The sequence below is a fragment of the Pristiophorus japonicus genome, chromosome 2, assembly GCF_044704955.1.
Source record: "Pristiophorus japonicus isolate sPriJap1 chromosome 2, sPriJap1.hap1, whole genome shotgun sequence".
Classification (NCBI taxonomy): Eukaryota; Metazoa; Chordata; class Chondrichthyes; family Pristiophoridae; genus Pristiophorus; species Pristiophorus japonicus.
The window spans coordinates 372,598,917-372,612,448 of NC_091978.1; the positions used below are offsets into that span (position 1 = coordinate 372,598,917).

Here is a 13,532-nt window from a genome sequence, read left to right on the forward strand (position 1 = left end):
CAATTTGGATCACCTCCAGTTTATGTCGGGTAGAATGTGGGAGGCCAGCCAGGGGTATGTTGGAATAGTCAAGCCTGGAGGTAACAAAGGCAGGGATGAGGGCTTCAGCAGTGGATGAGCTGAGGCAGGGGCGGAGACGGGCAACGTTATGGAGGTGCAAGTGGACAGTCATGCTGTGTTCAGAAGCTCATTTCAGCGTCAAATATGACACCAAGGTTGCGAACAGTCTGGTTCAGCCTCAGGCAGATTATGAGAGAGGGGGATGGAGTCAGTGTCTGGGGAATGGAGTTTGTGGCGGGGACCACAAACAATGGCTTCGGTCTTCCCAATATTTAACTGGAGAAATTTTCTGCTCATCCAGAACTGGATGTCGGCCATTTGAAATGGATGTCTGAAATTTAGAGACCGTGGAGGGGCGGAGGGAAGTGGGGGTGAGGGAGGGGCGGAGGGAAGCGGGGGTGAGGGAGGGGCGGAGGGAAGCGGGGGTGAGGGAGGGGCGGAGGGAAGTGGGGGTGAGGGAGGGGCGGAGGGAAGTGGGGGTGAGGGAGGGGCGGAGGGAAGTGGGGGTGAGGGAGGGGCGGAGGGAAGTGGGGGTGAGGGAGGGGCGGAGGGAAGTGGGGGTGAGGGAGGGGCGGAGGGAAGTGGGGGTGAGGGAGGGGCGGAGGGAAGTGGGGGTGAGGGAGGGGCGGAGGGAAGTGGGGGTGAGGGAGGGGCGGAGGGAAGTGGGGGTGAGGGAGGGGCGGAGGGAAGTGGGGGTGAGGTAGAGCTGGGTGTCGCTGTGTTTTTGGATGATGTTGCTAAGGAGCAGCATGTAGAGGGGTGAAGGACAGATCCTTGGGAGACACCAGAGGCAACGATGCCGGAGTGAGGAGAAGCCATTGCAGGTGATGAAGTATTTTTGAAGTGTAGTCACTGTTGTAATATAGGAAATGCGACAGCCAATTTGCGCACAGCAAGCTCCCACAAACAGCAATGAGATAAATGACCAGATAAGTCTGTTTTCATAATACTAGTCGAGGGATAAATATTGGCCAGGACAACAACTGTGCATATCGAGCACATTGAGGAGCAATCACTTACCGACCTTCTGCATATGTGGGGAGCAGCGAGGTTAGCGGGGGCAGGAGAGGTTCTGCAAAGCACCAGACAGGATTTCCCCCGCACTGGCTCCCAGCTCCACCCCATTTTCACAGATTGCAATAAGCACTGCATTGTAAATGTCAGTTGTGAGTATACTCTCACCCGAGGATTAACCACTTAGCAGGTAATTAACCAAAGTGAAGCATTCAAGGAGCAGTCTGCACACAGACTGTGGTCAGCTACACTATTCACTATTTAATGGGAAGGCGAGTGCGAAAGTGATGTAAGGCTCCTTCCTGGAGAGTAACAACAACTCACGTCTCGTCCACATTTTTTTTCCCCAACATAAAACGCACCGCTTAATATGGAGATAGACTTCTCGCAATGAGCGGTGTGGAGCAACACGGTTATTAGGGGAGTTGCTATGGTTACAGCTGCTGCTGAAAAGATGCTGAATTTCTCCTTCGCATCCACGCCCTTCACAACACCCCCCCCTCCCACCATCACCATCCACCCCCCCCACCATCACCATCCACCCCCCCCACCATCACCATCCACCCCCCCCCACCATCACCATCCACCCCCCCCACCATCACCATCCACCCCAACCACCATCACCATCCACCCCCCCCCACCATCACCATCCACCCCAACCACCATCACCATCCACCCCCCCACCATCACCATCCACCCCCCCCCCACCATCACCATCCACCCCCCCCACCATCACCATCCACCCCAACCACCATCACCATCCACCCCCCCCCACCATCACCATCCACCCCCCCCCCCCACCATCACCATCCACCCCCCCCACCATCACCATCCACCCCAACCACCATCACCATCCACCCCCCCACCATCACCATCCACACCCCCCCACCATCACCATCCACCCTCCCACCATCACCATCCACCCCTCCCACCATCACCATCCACCCCTCCCACCATCACCATCCACCCCTCCCACCATCACCATCCACCCCTCCCACCATCACCATCCACCCCTCCCACCATCACCATCCACCCCTCCACCATCACCATCCACCCCCCCCACCATCACCATCCACCCCAACCACCATCACCATCCACCCCCCCCACCATCACCATCCACACCCCCCACCATCACCATCCACCCCTCCCACCATCACCATCCACCCCTCCCACCATCACCATCCACCCCTCCCACCATCACCATCCACCCCTCCCACCATCACCATCCACCCCCCCCCACCATCACCATCCACCCCCCCCACCATCAACCCCAACCACCATCACCATCCACCCCCCCCCACCATCACCATCCACCACAACCACCATCACCATCCACCCCTCCCACCATCACCATACACCCCCCCCCACCATCACCATCCACCCCAACCACCATCAACCCCTCCCACCATCACCATCCACCCCAACCACCATCACCATCCACCCCAACCACCATCACCATCCACCCCAACCACCATCACCATCCACCCCCCACAACCGCACGCCCCCCCACACACACGCACACAGACCCGCACCCACACATACGCCCTCCCCCCCCACACACACACACGACGCATACACGCCCGCGCACACACACGACCCCCACACACACACACACAAACAGCCCCCCCCACACACACACAGCCCCCCCCACACACACACAGCCCCCCCCACACACAGCTCCCCCACCCCACACACACACAGACAGCCCACACACACAGACAGACAGACAGCCCCCACACACAGACAGCCCCACACACAGACACACACAACCCCCCCACACAGACACACACAACCCCCCCACACAGACACACACACACAACCCCCCACACACACACACACACACACAACCCCCCCACACACACACACACACACAACCCCCCCACACACACACACACACAACCCCCCCACACACACACACAACCCCCCCACACACACACACACACAACCCCTCCACACACACACACAACCCACCCACACACACACACAACCCACCCACACACACACACACAGACAGCCCCACACACAGACAGCCCCCACACACAGACAGCCCCCACACACAAACAGCCCCCCCCACACACAAACAGCCCCCCCCCCACACACAAACAGCCCCCCCCACACACAAACAGCCCCCCCACACACAAACAGCCCACCCACACACACACAAACAGCCCACCCACACACACACAAACAGCCCACCCACACACACACAAACAGCCCACCCACACACACACACAACCCCCCCACACACACACAACCCCCCCACACACACACAACCCCCCCACACACACACACACACAACCCCCCCCACACACAGACACAAACACAGCCCCCCCCACACACAAACAGCCCCCCCACACACACAAACAGCCCACCCACACACACACAAACAGCCCACCCACACACACACAAACAGCCCACCCACACACACACAAACAGCCCACCCACACACACACAACCCGCCCACCCACACACACACAACCCCCCACACACACAACCCCCCCACACACACAACCCCCCCACACACACACAACCCCCCCACACACACACAACCCCCCCACACACACACAACCCCCCACACACACACAACCCCCCCCCCACACACACACAACCCCCCCCACACACACACAACCCCCCCCACACACACACACACACAACCCCCCACACACACACACACACACCCCCCCACACACACACACACACAACCCCCCCACACACACACACACACAACCCCCCCACACACACACACAACCCCCCCACACACACAACCCCCCACACACACAACCCCCCCACACACACACAACCCCCCCCCACACACACAACCCCCCCCACACACACAACCCCCCCCCACACACACAACCCCCCCCACACACACAACCCCCCCCCCACACACACAACCCCCCCCCACACACACAACCCCCCCACACACACACAACCCCCCACACACACACAACCCCCCCACACACACACAACCCCCCACACACACACACAACCCCCCCACACACACACACACAACCCCCCACACACACACACACAACCCCCCCACACACACACACACAACCCCCCCACACACACACACAACCCCCCCACACACACAACAACCCCCCCACACACACAACCCCCCCACACACACAACCCCCCCACACACACAACCCCCCCACACACACAACCCCCCCACACACACACACAACCCCCCCACACACACACACAACCCCCCCACACACACACACACACACAACCCCCCCACACACACACACACACACAACCCCCCCACACACACACACACACACAACCCCCCCCACACACACACACACACAGCCCCACCCACACACACAGCCCCCCCCACCACACAGCCCCCCCCACACACACACACACACAGCCCCACCCACACACAGCCCCCCCCACACACAGCCCCCCCCACACACAGCCCCCCCCACACACAGCCCCCCCCACACACAGCCCCCCCCCACACACACACAGCCCCCCCCCACACACACACAGCCCCCCCCCACACACACACAGCCCCCCCCCACACACACACAGCCCCCCCCCACACACACACAGCCCCCCCCCACACACACACAGCCCCCCCCACACACACAGCCCCCCCACACACACAGCCCCCCCCCACACACACAGCCCCCCCCACACACACAGCCCCCCCCACACACACAGCCCCCCCCCACACACACAGCCCCCCCCCACACACACAGCCCCCCCCCACACACACAGCCCCCCCCCCACACACACAGCCCCCCCCCACACACACAGCCCCCCCCCACCACACAGCCCCCCCCCACACACACAGCCCCCCCCCACACACACAGCTCCCCCCCACACACAAACAAGCCCCCCCCCACACACACACAGCTCCCCCCACACACACACAGCTCCCCCCCACACACACACAGCCCCCCCCCACACACACACAGCCCCCCCCCACACACACAGCCCCCCCCCACACACACAGCCCCCCCCCCACACACACAGCCCCCCCCCACACACACAGCCCCCCCCCCCACACACACAGCCCCCCCCACACACACAGCCCCCCCCCCACACAGCCCCCCCCCCACACACAGCCCCCCCCACACACACAGCCCCCCCCCACACACAGCCCCCCCCCCACACACACAGCCCCCCCACACACACAGCCCCCCCCACACACACAGCCCCCCCCACACACAGCCCCCCCACACACACAGCCCCCCCCACACACACAGCCCCCCCCACACACACACAGCCCCCACACACACACACAGCCCCCACACACACACACACAGCCCCCACACACACACACAAACAGCCCCCACACACACACACAAACAGCCCCCACACACACACAAACAGCCCCACACACACACAAACAGCCCCCACACACACACAAACAGCCCCCACACACACACAAACAGCCCCCACACACACACAAACAGCCCCCACACACACACACAAACAGCCCCCACACACACAAACAGCCCCCACACACACAAACAGCCCCCACACACACACACAAACAGCCCCCACACACACAAACAGCCCCCCCACACACACACACACAAACAGCCCCCCCACACACACACACAAACAGCCCCCCCACACACACACACACACAAACAGCCCCCCCCACACACACACACACACAAACAGCCCCCACACACACACACAAACAGCCCCCCACACACACACACAAACAGCCCCCACACACACACACAAACAGCCCCCCCACACACACACACAAACAGCCCCCCCACACACACACACACACAAACAGCCCCCCACACACACACACAAACAGCCCCCCCACACACACACACAAACAGCCCCCCACACACACACACACACACAAACAGCCCCCCCACACACACACACAAACAGCCCCCCACACACACACACACAAACAGCCCCACACACACACACACACAAACAGCCCCCCACACACACACACACAAACAGCCCCCCCACACACACACACACACACAAACAGCCCCCCCACACACACACACACACACACAAACAGCCCCCCCACACACACACACACACACAAACAGCCCCCCCACACACACACACAGCCCCCCCACACACACAAACAGCCCCCCCACACACACAAACAGCCCCCCCACACACACAAACAGCCCCCCCACACACACAAACAGCCCCCCCACACACACAAACAGCCCCCCCACACACACAAACAGCCCCCCCACACACACAAACAGCCCCCCCACACACACAAACAGCCCCCCCACACACACAAACAGCCCCCCCACACACACAAACAGCCCCCACACACACACAAACAGCCCCCACACACACACAAACAGCCCCCCCCACACACACACACACACACACAAACAGCCCCCCCCACACACACACACACACACACAAACAGCCCCCCCACACACACACACAAACAGCCCCCCCACACACACAAACAACCCCCCCACACACACAAACAACCCCCCCACACACACAAACAACCCCCCCCCACACACACAAACAACCCCCCCCCACACACACAAACAACCCCCCCCCACACACACAACCCCCCCACACACACACAACCCCCCCACACACACACAACCCCCCCACACACACACAAACAGCCCCCTCCCTACACACACACAAACAGCCCCCTCCCTACACACACACAAACAGCCCCCTCCCTACACACACACAAACAGCCCCCTCCCTACACACACACAAACAGCCCCCTCCCTACACACACACAAACAGCCCCCTCCCTACACACACACAAACAGCCCCCTCCCTACACACACACAAACAGCCCCCTCCCTACACACACACAAACAGCCCCCTCCCTACACACACACAAACAGCCCCCTCCCTACACACACACAAACAGCCCCCCCCCCCACACACACAAACAGCCCCCCCCCCCCACACACACAAACAGCCCCCCCCCCCCCACACACACACAAACACAGCCTCCCACCAACCCCACCCACCACACAACAGTCCCCACCACACCCATCCCATCGCATCCCATCCCACCTCACCCACCCCCTCCCCCATGACTGCCGGTGCCTTTCAGGGAAGTACTTCGGGCCAAGCTTGCTGCAATAAATTCCTATTGTACAAGCATGACATTGGCAAGATACAAGAGCATAAGAATCAGGAGCAGAAGTCGGCCATTCGGCCCCTCGAGCCTGCTCCACCATTCAATAAGATCACGGCTGATCTTCGACCTCAACTCCACTTTCCCGCCCGATCCCCATATCCCTCGATTCCCCGAGTGTCCAAAAATCTACCGATCTCAGCCTTGAATATACTCAACGACTGAGCCTCCACAGCCCTCTGGGGCAGAGAATTCCAGAGATTCACCACCCTCTGAGTGAAGAAATTCCTCCTCATCTCAGTCCTAAATGGCCGACCCCTTATCCTGAGACTGTGACCCCTGGTTCTCGACTCCCCAGCTCGGGGGAAACATCCTCCCTGCATCTACCCTGTCAATCCCCCTCAGTATCTTATGTTTCAATTAAATCACCTCTCATTCTTCTAAATGAAGGGCCATGACCTGAAACATTAACTCGGTTTCTCTCTCCACAGGTGCTGCCCGACCTGCTGAGTATTTCCAGCATTTTCGGTTTTTAAACTCAATATACTGTTGGTATTGAGCACATCAAAGCAAGAAAAAAATAAATCACGAGAAAAAGCTCCAATAATTTACAATGTTTTGACTATTCACCATTTTCAGCTACGGACTGTGGTAGTGTTTTTAATTAAAAATATACTGCGATAATCATCGGAACAGTCTTGTTTGGGGATCTGTGTCTGGGCCACATTGCTCACACGTGTAAGGTCGCACTGGAAGGGTTAAGAACCGGGATGCGATCACAGCAGATTTGTGAAATCATTACTAGCAACTGAATTAAAAGCAGTAACCATCGTCTTTCCTCGCTCAAAGAATTTCAAAATGATCTTGTAACTTGGTGAGCAATGTAATTTTTTTGAAAAAAGCACAGGAGATTTTTTGCATATAAAGTTACATTTCAAATTATGAATTCAGCAAAGACACAACATGCAATTAACAAAGGCTTTCTGTAGACCCCACACATACATATGCATTTTAATATAGGGTATGGTAGCACAGTGGTTATGTTACATGACCAGTAATCTAGACCCTGGATTAACGATCCAGAGACACGGGTTCAAATCCCACCACTGCAGCTGGGGAATTTAAATTCAGTTAATTAAATAAATTTGGAATAAAAAGCGAGTGTCAGTAATGGTGACCATGAAACTACGGGATTGTCGTAAAAACCCCTCTGATGTCCTTTAGAGAAGGAAATCTGCCACCCTTACCCGGTCTGGCTGATATGTGACTTCAGACCCACAGCAATGTGGTCGACGCTTAACTGCCCTGAAATGGCCCAGTGAGACACTCAGTCGTCCCAAACCGCTACAACAAAGTCAGCACTGTGGGAGCCCCTTCACCACACGGACTGCAGCGGTTCAAGGCGGTGGCTCAAGGGGCAATTAGGGATGGGCAATAAATGCCGGCCTTGCCAGCGACACCCACATCCCAAAAACAAATTTTTTTACAGCTCGGTTAGATTTCAGAATTCACTCCCCTGTAGTCCTTTTCTTCAACAGAATACTCAGCTGCAAATCACAAGTAACAGTAGTACAGCTTTCACAACAACCACCTATATTTATATAGCACCTTTAACGTAGTGAAATGCCCCAAGGCGCTTCACAGGAGCATTATTAGATAAAAAATTTGATACCGCGTCGCATAACTGGGACAGGTAACCAAAAGCTTGGTCAAAGAGGTAGGTTTTAAGGAGTGTCTTGTAGGAGGAAAGAGAGGTAGAGAGGCGGTGAGGTTTAGGGAGGGAGTTCCAGAGCTTGGGGCCCAGGCAACAGAAGGCACGGCCACCGATGGTGGAGCGATTATAATCAGGGATGTTCAGGAGGGCAGAATTAGAGGAGCGAAGACATCTCTGGGGCCTGGGGCGGGGGGGGGGGGGGTTGTGGGGCTAGAGGAGATTACAGAGCTAGGGAGGGGCGAGGCCATGGAGGGATTTGAAAACAAGAATGAGAATTTTGAAATCGAGGCGTTGCTTAACCAGAAACCAATGTAGGTCAGTGAGCACAGGGGGTGATGGGTGAGTGGGACTGGGTGTGAGTTAGGACACGGGGCATCGGGCACAGGGGGTGATGGGACATACTTGCTTCAATGGCTGTAAGACGCTTTGGGAAAGGTGTTATAGAAATGCAAGTCCTTCCCTTCTCAGACTCCCGCCACGAGGGAGGGGAGGGGAGGGGAGGGGGGGGGGGAGAGGTCGCTGTGGGAAGTAAAGCGGGCAGGGCTCCTGTCATGTCACTATGCTGGGACTCAGTAGCACAAGAGGGTGAACATTGTGGTGGATTACAGCCCGAGAGTTAAAGCAATGAGTTAATGTTACAGCTCCTGAAGGGTAGGGACTGAGACTTGGTCAGCAGGTCTCTGAAGAGGATGGGTTAATTTGGCCTTTATTGGGGCAGGCAGTGACAGGACTGTAGCTTCTTTTATTCATTCTCGGGATGTGGGCGTCGCTGGCAAGGCTGGCATTTATTGCCCATCCCTAACTGCCCCTTGAGAAGGTGGTGGTGAGCCCCCTTCTTGAACCGCTGCAGTCCGTGTGGTGAAGGTGCTCCCACAGTGCTGTTAGGGAGGGAGTTCCAGGATTGTGACCCAGCGACGATGAAGGAACGGCCGATATATTTCCAAGTCGGGATGGTGTGTGACTGGGAGGGGAACGTGGAGGTGGTGGTGTTCCCATGCGCCTGCTGCCCTTGTCCTTGACCTTCTAGGTGGTAGAGGTGGCAGGTTTTGGAGGTGCTGCTGAAGAAAAGTAGTTCTTGGAGGTTTATTTTATGTTTAGGACGGTCAGCTTTCTCTAGACAAGAGAAGAGGCAGGTGACCTTCTCCCAGCCTAAAACCTCTCACCAGTCGGTGCACAAGGAAAGCAGAATTCAGATCAGGACCTGGTGATAAGGGAGCTGAATTGTGGATACGCAAACCCAGGTCTTGCAGATTAATGACACTCTGTCCATAGCACTATTCACATTGTAGTGCTCGGGCTGGCTTACTGGTTTTCAGATTTTCCGAGGGGAAGCGGGAGGGGGAAGACAGAGGAGAGAGAAAAATAGGAGTGATTGAGCAAGTGATTATTATAGATCCCAGGAGATGTGGTTGCCTCTGTCCTTGCAAACTATCACCCCATCTTCAACCTCCCTTTCCTCTCCAAAGTCCTTGAACCTGTTGTCACCTCCTAAATCTCTCCCAATCTTCCTCACGACTCCATGTCTGAACCGCTCCAATTCGGCTCCCGCCCCTGCCACAGCACTGCAACAGCCCAGCGAAAGTCACAAATGACATCCTCTGACTGATGCACCATCCTCCCTCTCTCCTCTCGACCTGCTACAGCCTCTGACATTGGTTGGTACCATCCTCCTCCAACACCTCTCCTGCCTTGTCCAGCCACCCGGGTGAGTCTGTCCTCACCTGCTTCCATTCGTTTCCAACCAGGTCATAGCCAGAGAATTTCTGGCAACAACTTTCCTTCCTGTTCCCTTTGTTTGGTCTCCCCCAAGGATCTAACCCCCCCCCCCATCTTTATGCTGCCCCTTGGTGACATCATCCGAAGACATGACGGCAGGTTCCACACGTACGCTGACAACAACCAGCTCTACCTCACCACCAATTCTCTCCACGGCCTTGATTGTCAACACTGCTTCTCCAACATCCAGTTCTGATCAGCCGAAATTTCCTCCAATTAAACACTGAAGACCGAAGCCATCGCCTTCAGCCACCTCACCAATTCCAAACCCCTCCCTGGCTGCTGTGAGGCTGAACCAGATTGTCTGCAAACTTGGCATCCTATTATGACCCCGAGCTCAGTTTCTGACCATACATCTTTCCAATCACCAAAACCGCCGACGTTCACCTCCGTAACAAGCCCGTCTCCATCCCTGCCTCCGCTCATCTGCTGCTGAAACCCTCATCCGTGCTTTGGTTACTTGTCGACTCGACTATTCCAACGTAATCCTGGCTGGCCTCCCAGCTCATCCGAAACTCTGCTGCCCATGTCTTAACTCGCACCAAGTCTCGTTCGCCATCACCCCTGTGCTTGCCAACCTACATTGGCTCCCAGTTCAGCAATACCTCCATTTTTTTTAAATTCTTATCCTCTTGTTCAAATCCCTCCATGGTCTCACCCCTCTGTACTCTTCAGCATCCCTGATTTTAATCACTCCGCCATTGGTGGCCGTGCCTTCAGCCACCTGGGCCCCAAGGTCTGGAACGCCCTCCCTAAACCTCTCCGTCTGAGATGCTCTTTAAAACCTTCCTCTTTGACCAAGTTTTGTGAGAGCTGTCTCCAATATGTCCTGATGTGGTTCGGTGTCAAATTTGATGAGATTAACCTCCCATAAAACACCATGGGACGTTCTGCTACATTTGAGGCACTATATAAATGCAAACTGTTGCTGGACAAGAAAGGATGATCCTGGGGTGTGATTTACCACGTTCCCCAGGCACCAGGCAAAGTTGGTGTGGGGACTCCAGGGAATGTCTGTCCCAGAGCATCGGGGGAGGAGGATCTACGGCCAGACATTTGGGGGGGGGGGGGGGGGGCGGCGATGCTGGGGAGCAGAGCCAGGTGGCAAGGGGCAGAGCCAGGTGGCAAGGGGCAGAGCCAGGTGGCAAGGGGCAGAGCCAGACGGGAGTGGGACGGGGCACTGCCAGGCGGGAGGGGGCAGTGACTTGTAATGACATTTCTCATGGCGCAGCAAAGCTCCAGTAAAGAAAGGCAGGACCCCCCCCCCGGTACCCCCGCACAGTGATGGGGAACCTCGCTCCCTGTTGCACACACACACACACAGCAGCCTGGGCTCCGGGACACATCGGCAGCGGGGGGAGCCCGCAATAGGTGGGCGCGACAGCGGCTGCAATCCCCGCTCCAACAGCCCGGCTCCACATCACCCCCACCCGGCCCCGGCTCCAGCACCGTCTCCCCGCGGTCCCGGCCGCAACAACAATGTGGCAAAAAATCCGGCAACTATGTAACACAGTCCGCGGCGCCACAATGTAACCCGCGCGGCCCGGATACAGTCCCCGATACAGTGTATCCAGAGCGGCTACAACACTGGATACACTGTATCCCGCACTGGATACACTGCAGCCCCGGCTCCTCTCCCGGCCCGGCCCCCCGGGCAGGGCAGTGCAGTGCAGTAGCCCCCACCCTCCCTCCATCCATCCCTCCCTCCGCACCGGGGGGCAGGCCGGCCCCGATCCGGCCGCTGAAGCCGCGCCGCCAGCCCCCGGGACCAGGCGGCCCCCGATTACTCACATTTCACCGCCCGCTCGGTGGTCGAGGGCTGCTTGGCGTCCTTCTCGGACATTTGCTCATTCAGGGCGGTGCTCCGTGCGGCGGGCGCGAGGGAGGGGAGGGGGAGGCTCCGGCAACAAGTCAGACCCGGCCCGGCCCACACACACACACAGGGAGAGGGAGAGAGGGCTGCCGCTGGGCGCAGTGTGGGCCAACCTTCCTCCCGCTCTCTCTCACTCGCTCTCACCCAGCGCCCGGCCCCGCCCGCCCATTGCACGGCCCCCGCCCCATTGGTCAGCTCTCCCCCAGTCTCAGCCCCATTGGTCAGCTCTCCCCTAGCCTCAATCCCATTGGCCAGCCATTCCAGAACCTCAACACCATTGCCCGGCTCTCTCCCAGCCTCAGTCCCATTGGCCATCTCTCTCCCAGCCTCAGCCCCATTGGCCAGCTCTCTTCCAGCCTCACTCCCAATGGCCAGCTCTCCCCTAGCCTAAGTCCCATTGGCCAGCTCTCCCCCAGCCTTAATCCCATTGGCCAGCTCTCCCCCAGCCTCAGTTCCATTGGCCTGCTCTCTCCCAGCCTCAGTTCCATTGGCCAGCTCTCCCCCAGCCTCAGCCCTATTGGTCAGCTCTCCGCCAGCCTCAGCCCCATTGGCCAGCTCTCTCCCAGCCTCAGTCCCATTGGTCAGCTCTCTCCCAGCCTCATTCCCATTGGCCAGCTCTCCCCCAGCCTTAATTCCATTGGCCAGCTCTCCCCCAGCCTCACTTCCATTGGTCAACTCTCCCCCAGCCTCACTCCCATTGGCCAGCTCTCTCCCAGCCTCAGCTCCAATGGCCAGCCATGCCCCAGTCACACCCCATTGGTCAACCATCCCCCAGTCACACCCCATTGGGCAGCTCTGCTCCTCTTGCCCCAGTGAAAATCACAAGGGTTCTGAACAGAGAAAATACTTGCATTGGAGGCAGTGGGGATGTTGCACTTTATCAGGGAGGCTTTGAGGGTGTCCCTGTTAAGTTTCCTCTGCCCGCCTTTGGCTCGTTTGCCGTGAGGGAGTTCCGATTAGAGCGCTTGCTTTGGGAGTCTCTTGTCTGCCCACCGACACCTGGGAGTCCCTGGCCAAAGACC

General features: G+C 57.8%; 1 protein-coding gene across 4 annotated transcripts in view; it reads right to left on the reverse strand.

Annotated features, from left to right (window-relative positions):
• LOC139250860 (protein phosphatase 3 catalytic subunit alpha) overlaps positions 1 to 12,644 on the reverse strand; it is a 400,550-nt gene extending 387,906 nt beyond the window's left edge. For all 4 annotated transcript variants that reach the window (XM_070873139.1, XM_070873137.1, XM_070873138.1 and 1 more), the window contains exon 1: positions 12,429 to 12,644. In XM_070873139.1, the coding sequence (XP_070729240.1) occupies positions 12,429 to 12,480 (52 nt within the window). In that variant the 5' untranslated portion in view covers positions 12,481 to 12,644. The remainder of the gene's footprint in view (positions 1 to 12,428) is intronic.
• Between the last annotated feature and the right edge of the window lie 888 nt (positions 12,645 to 13,532).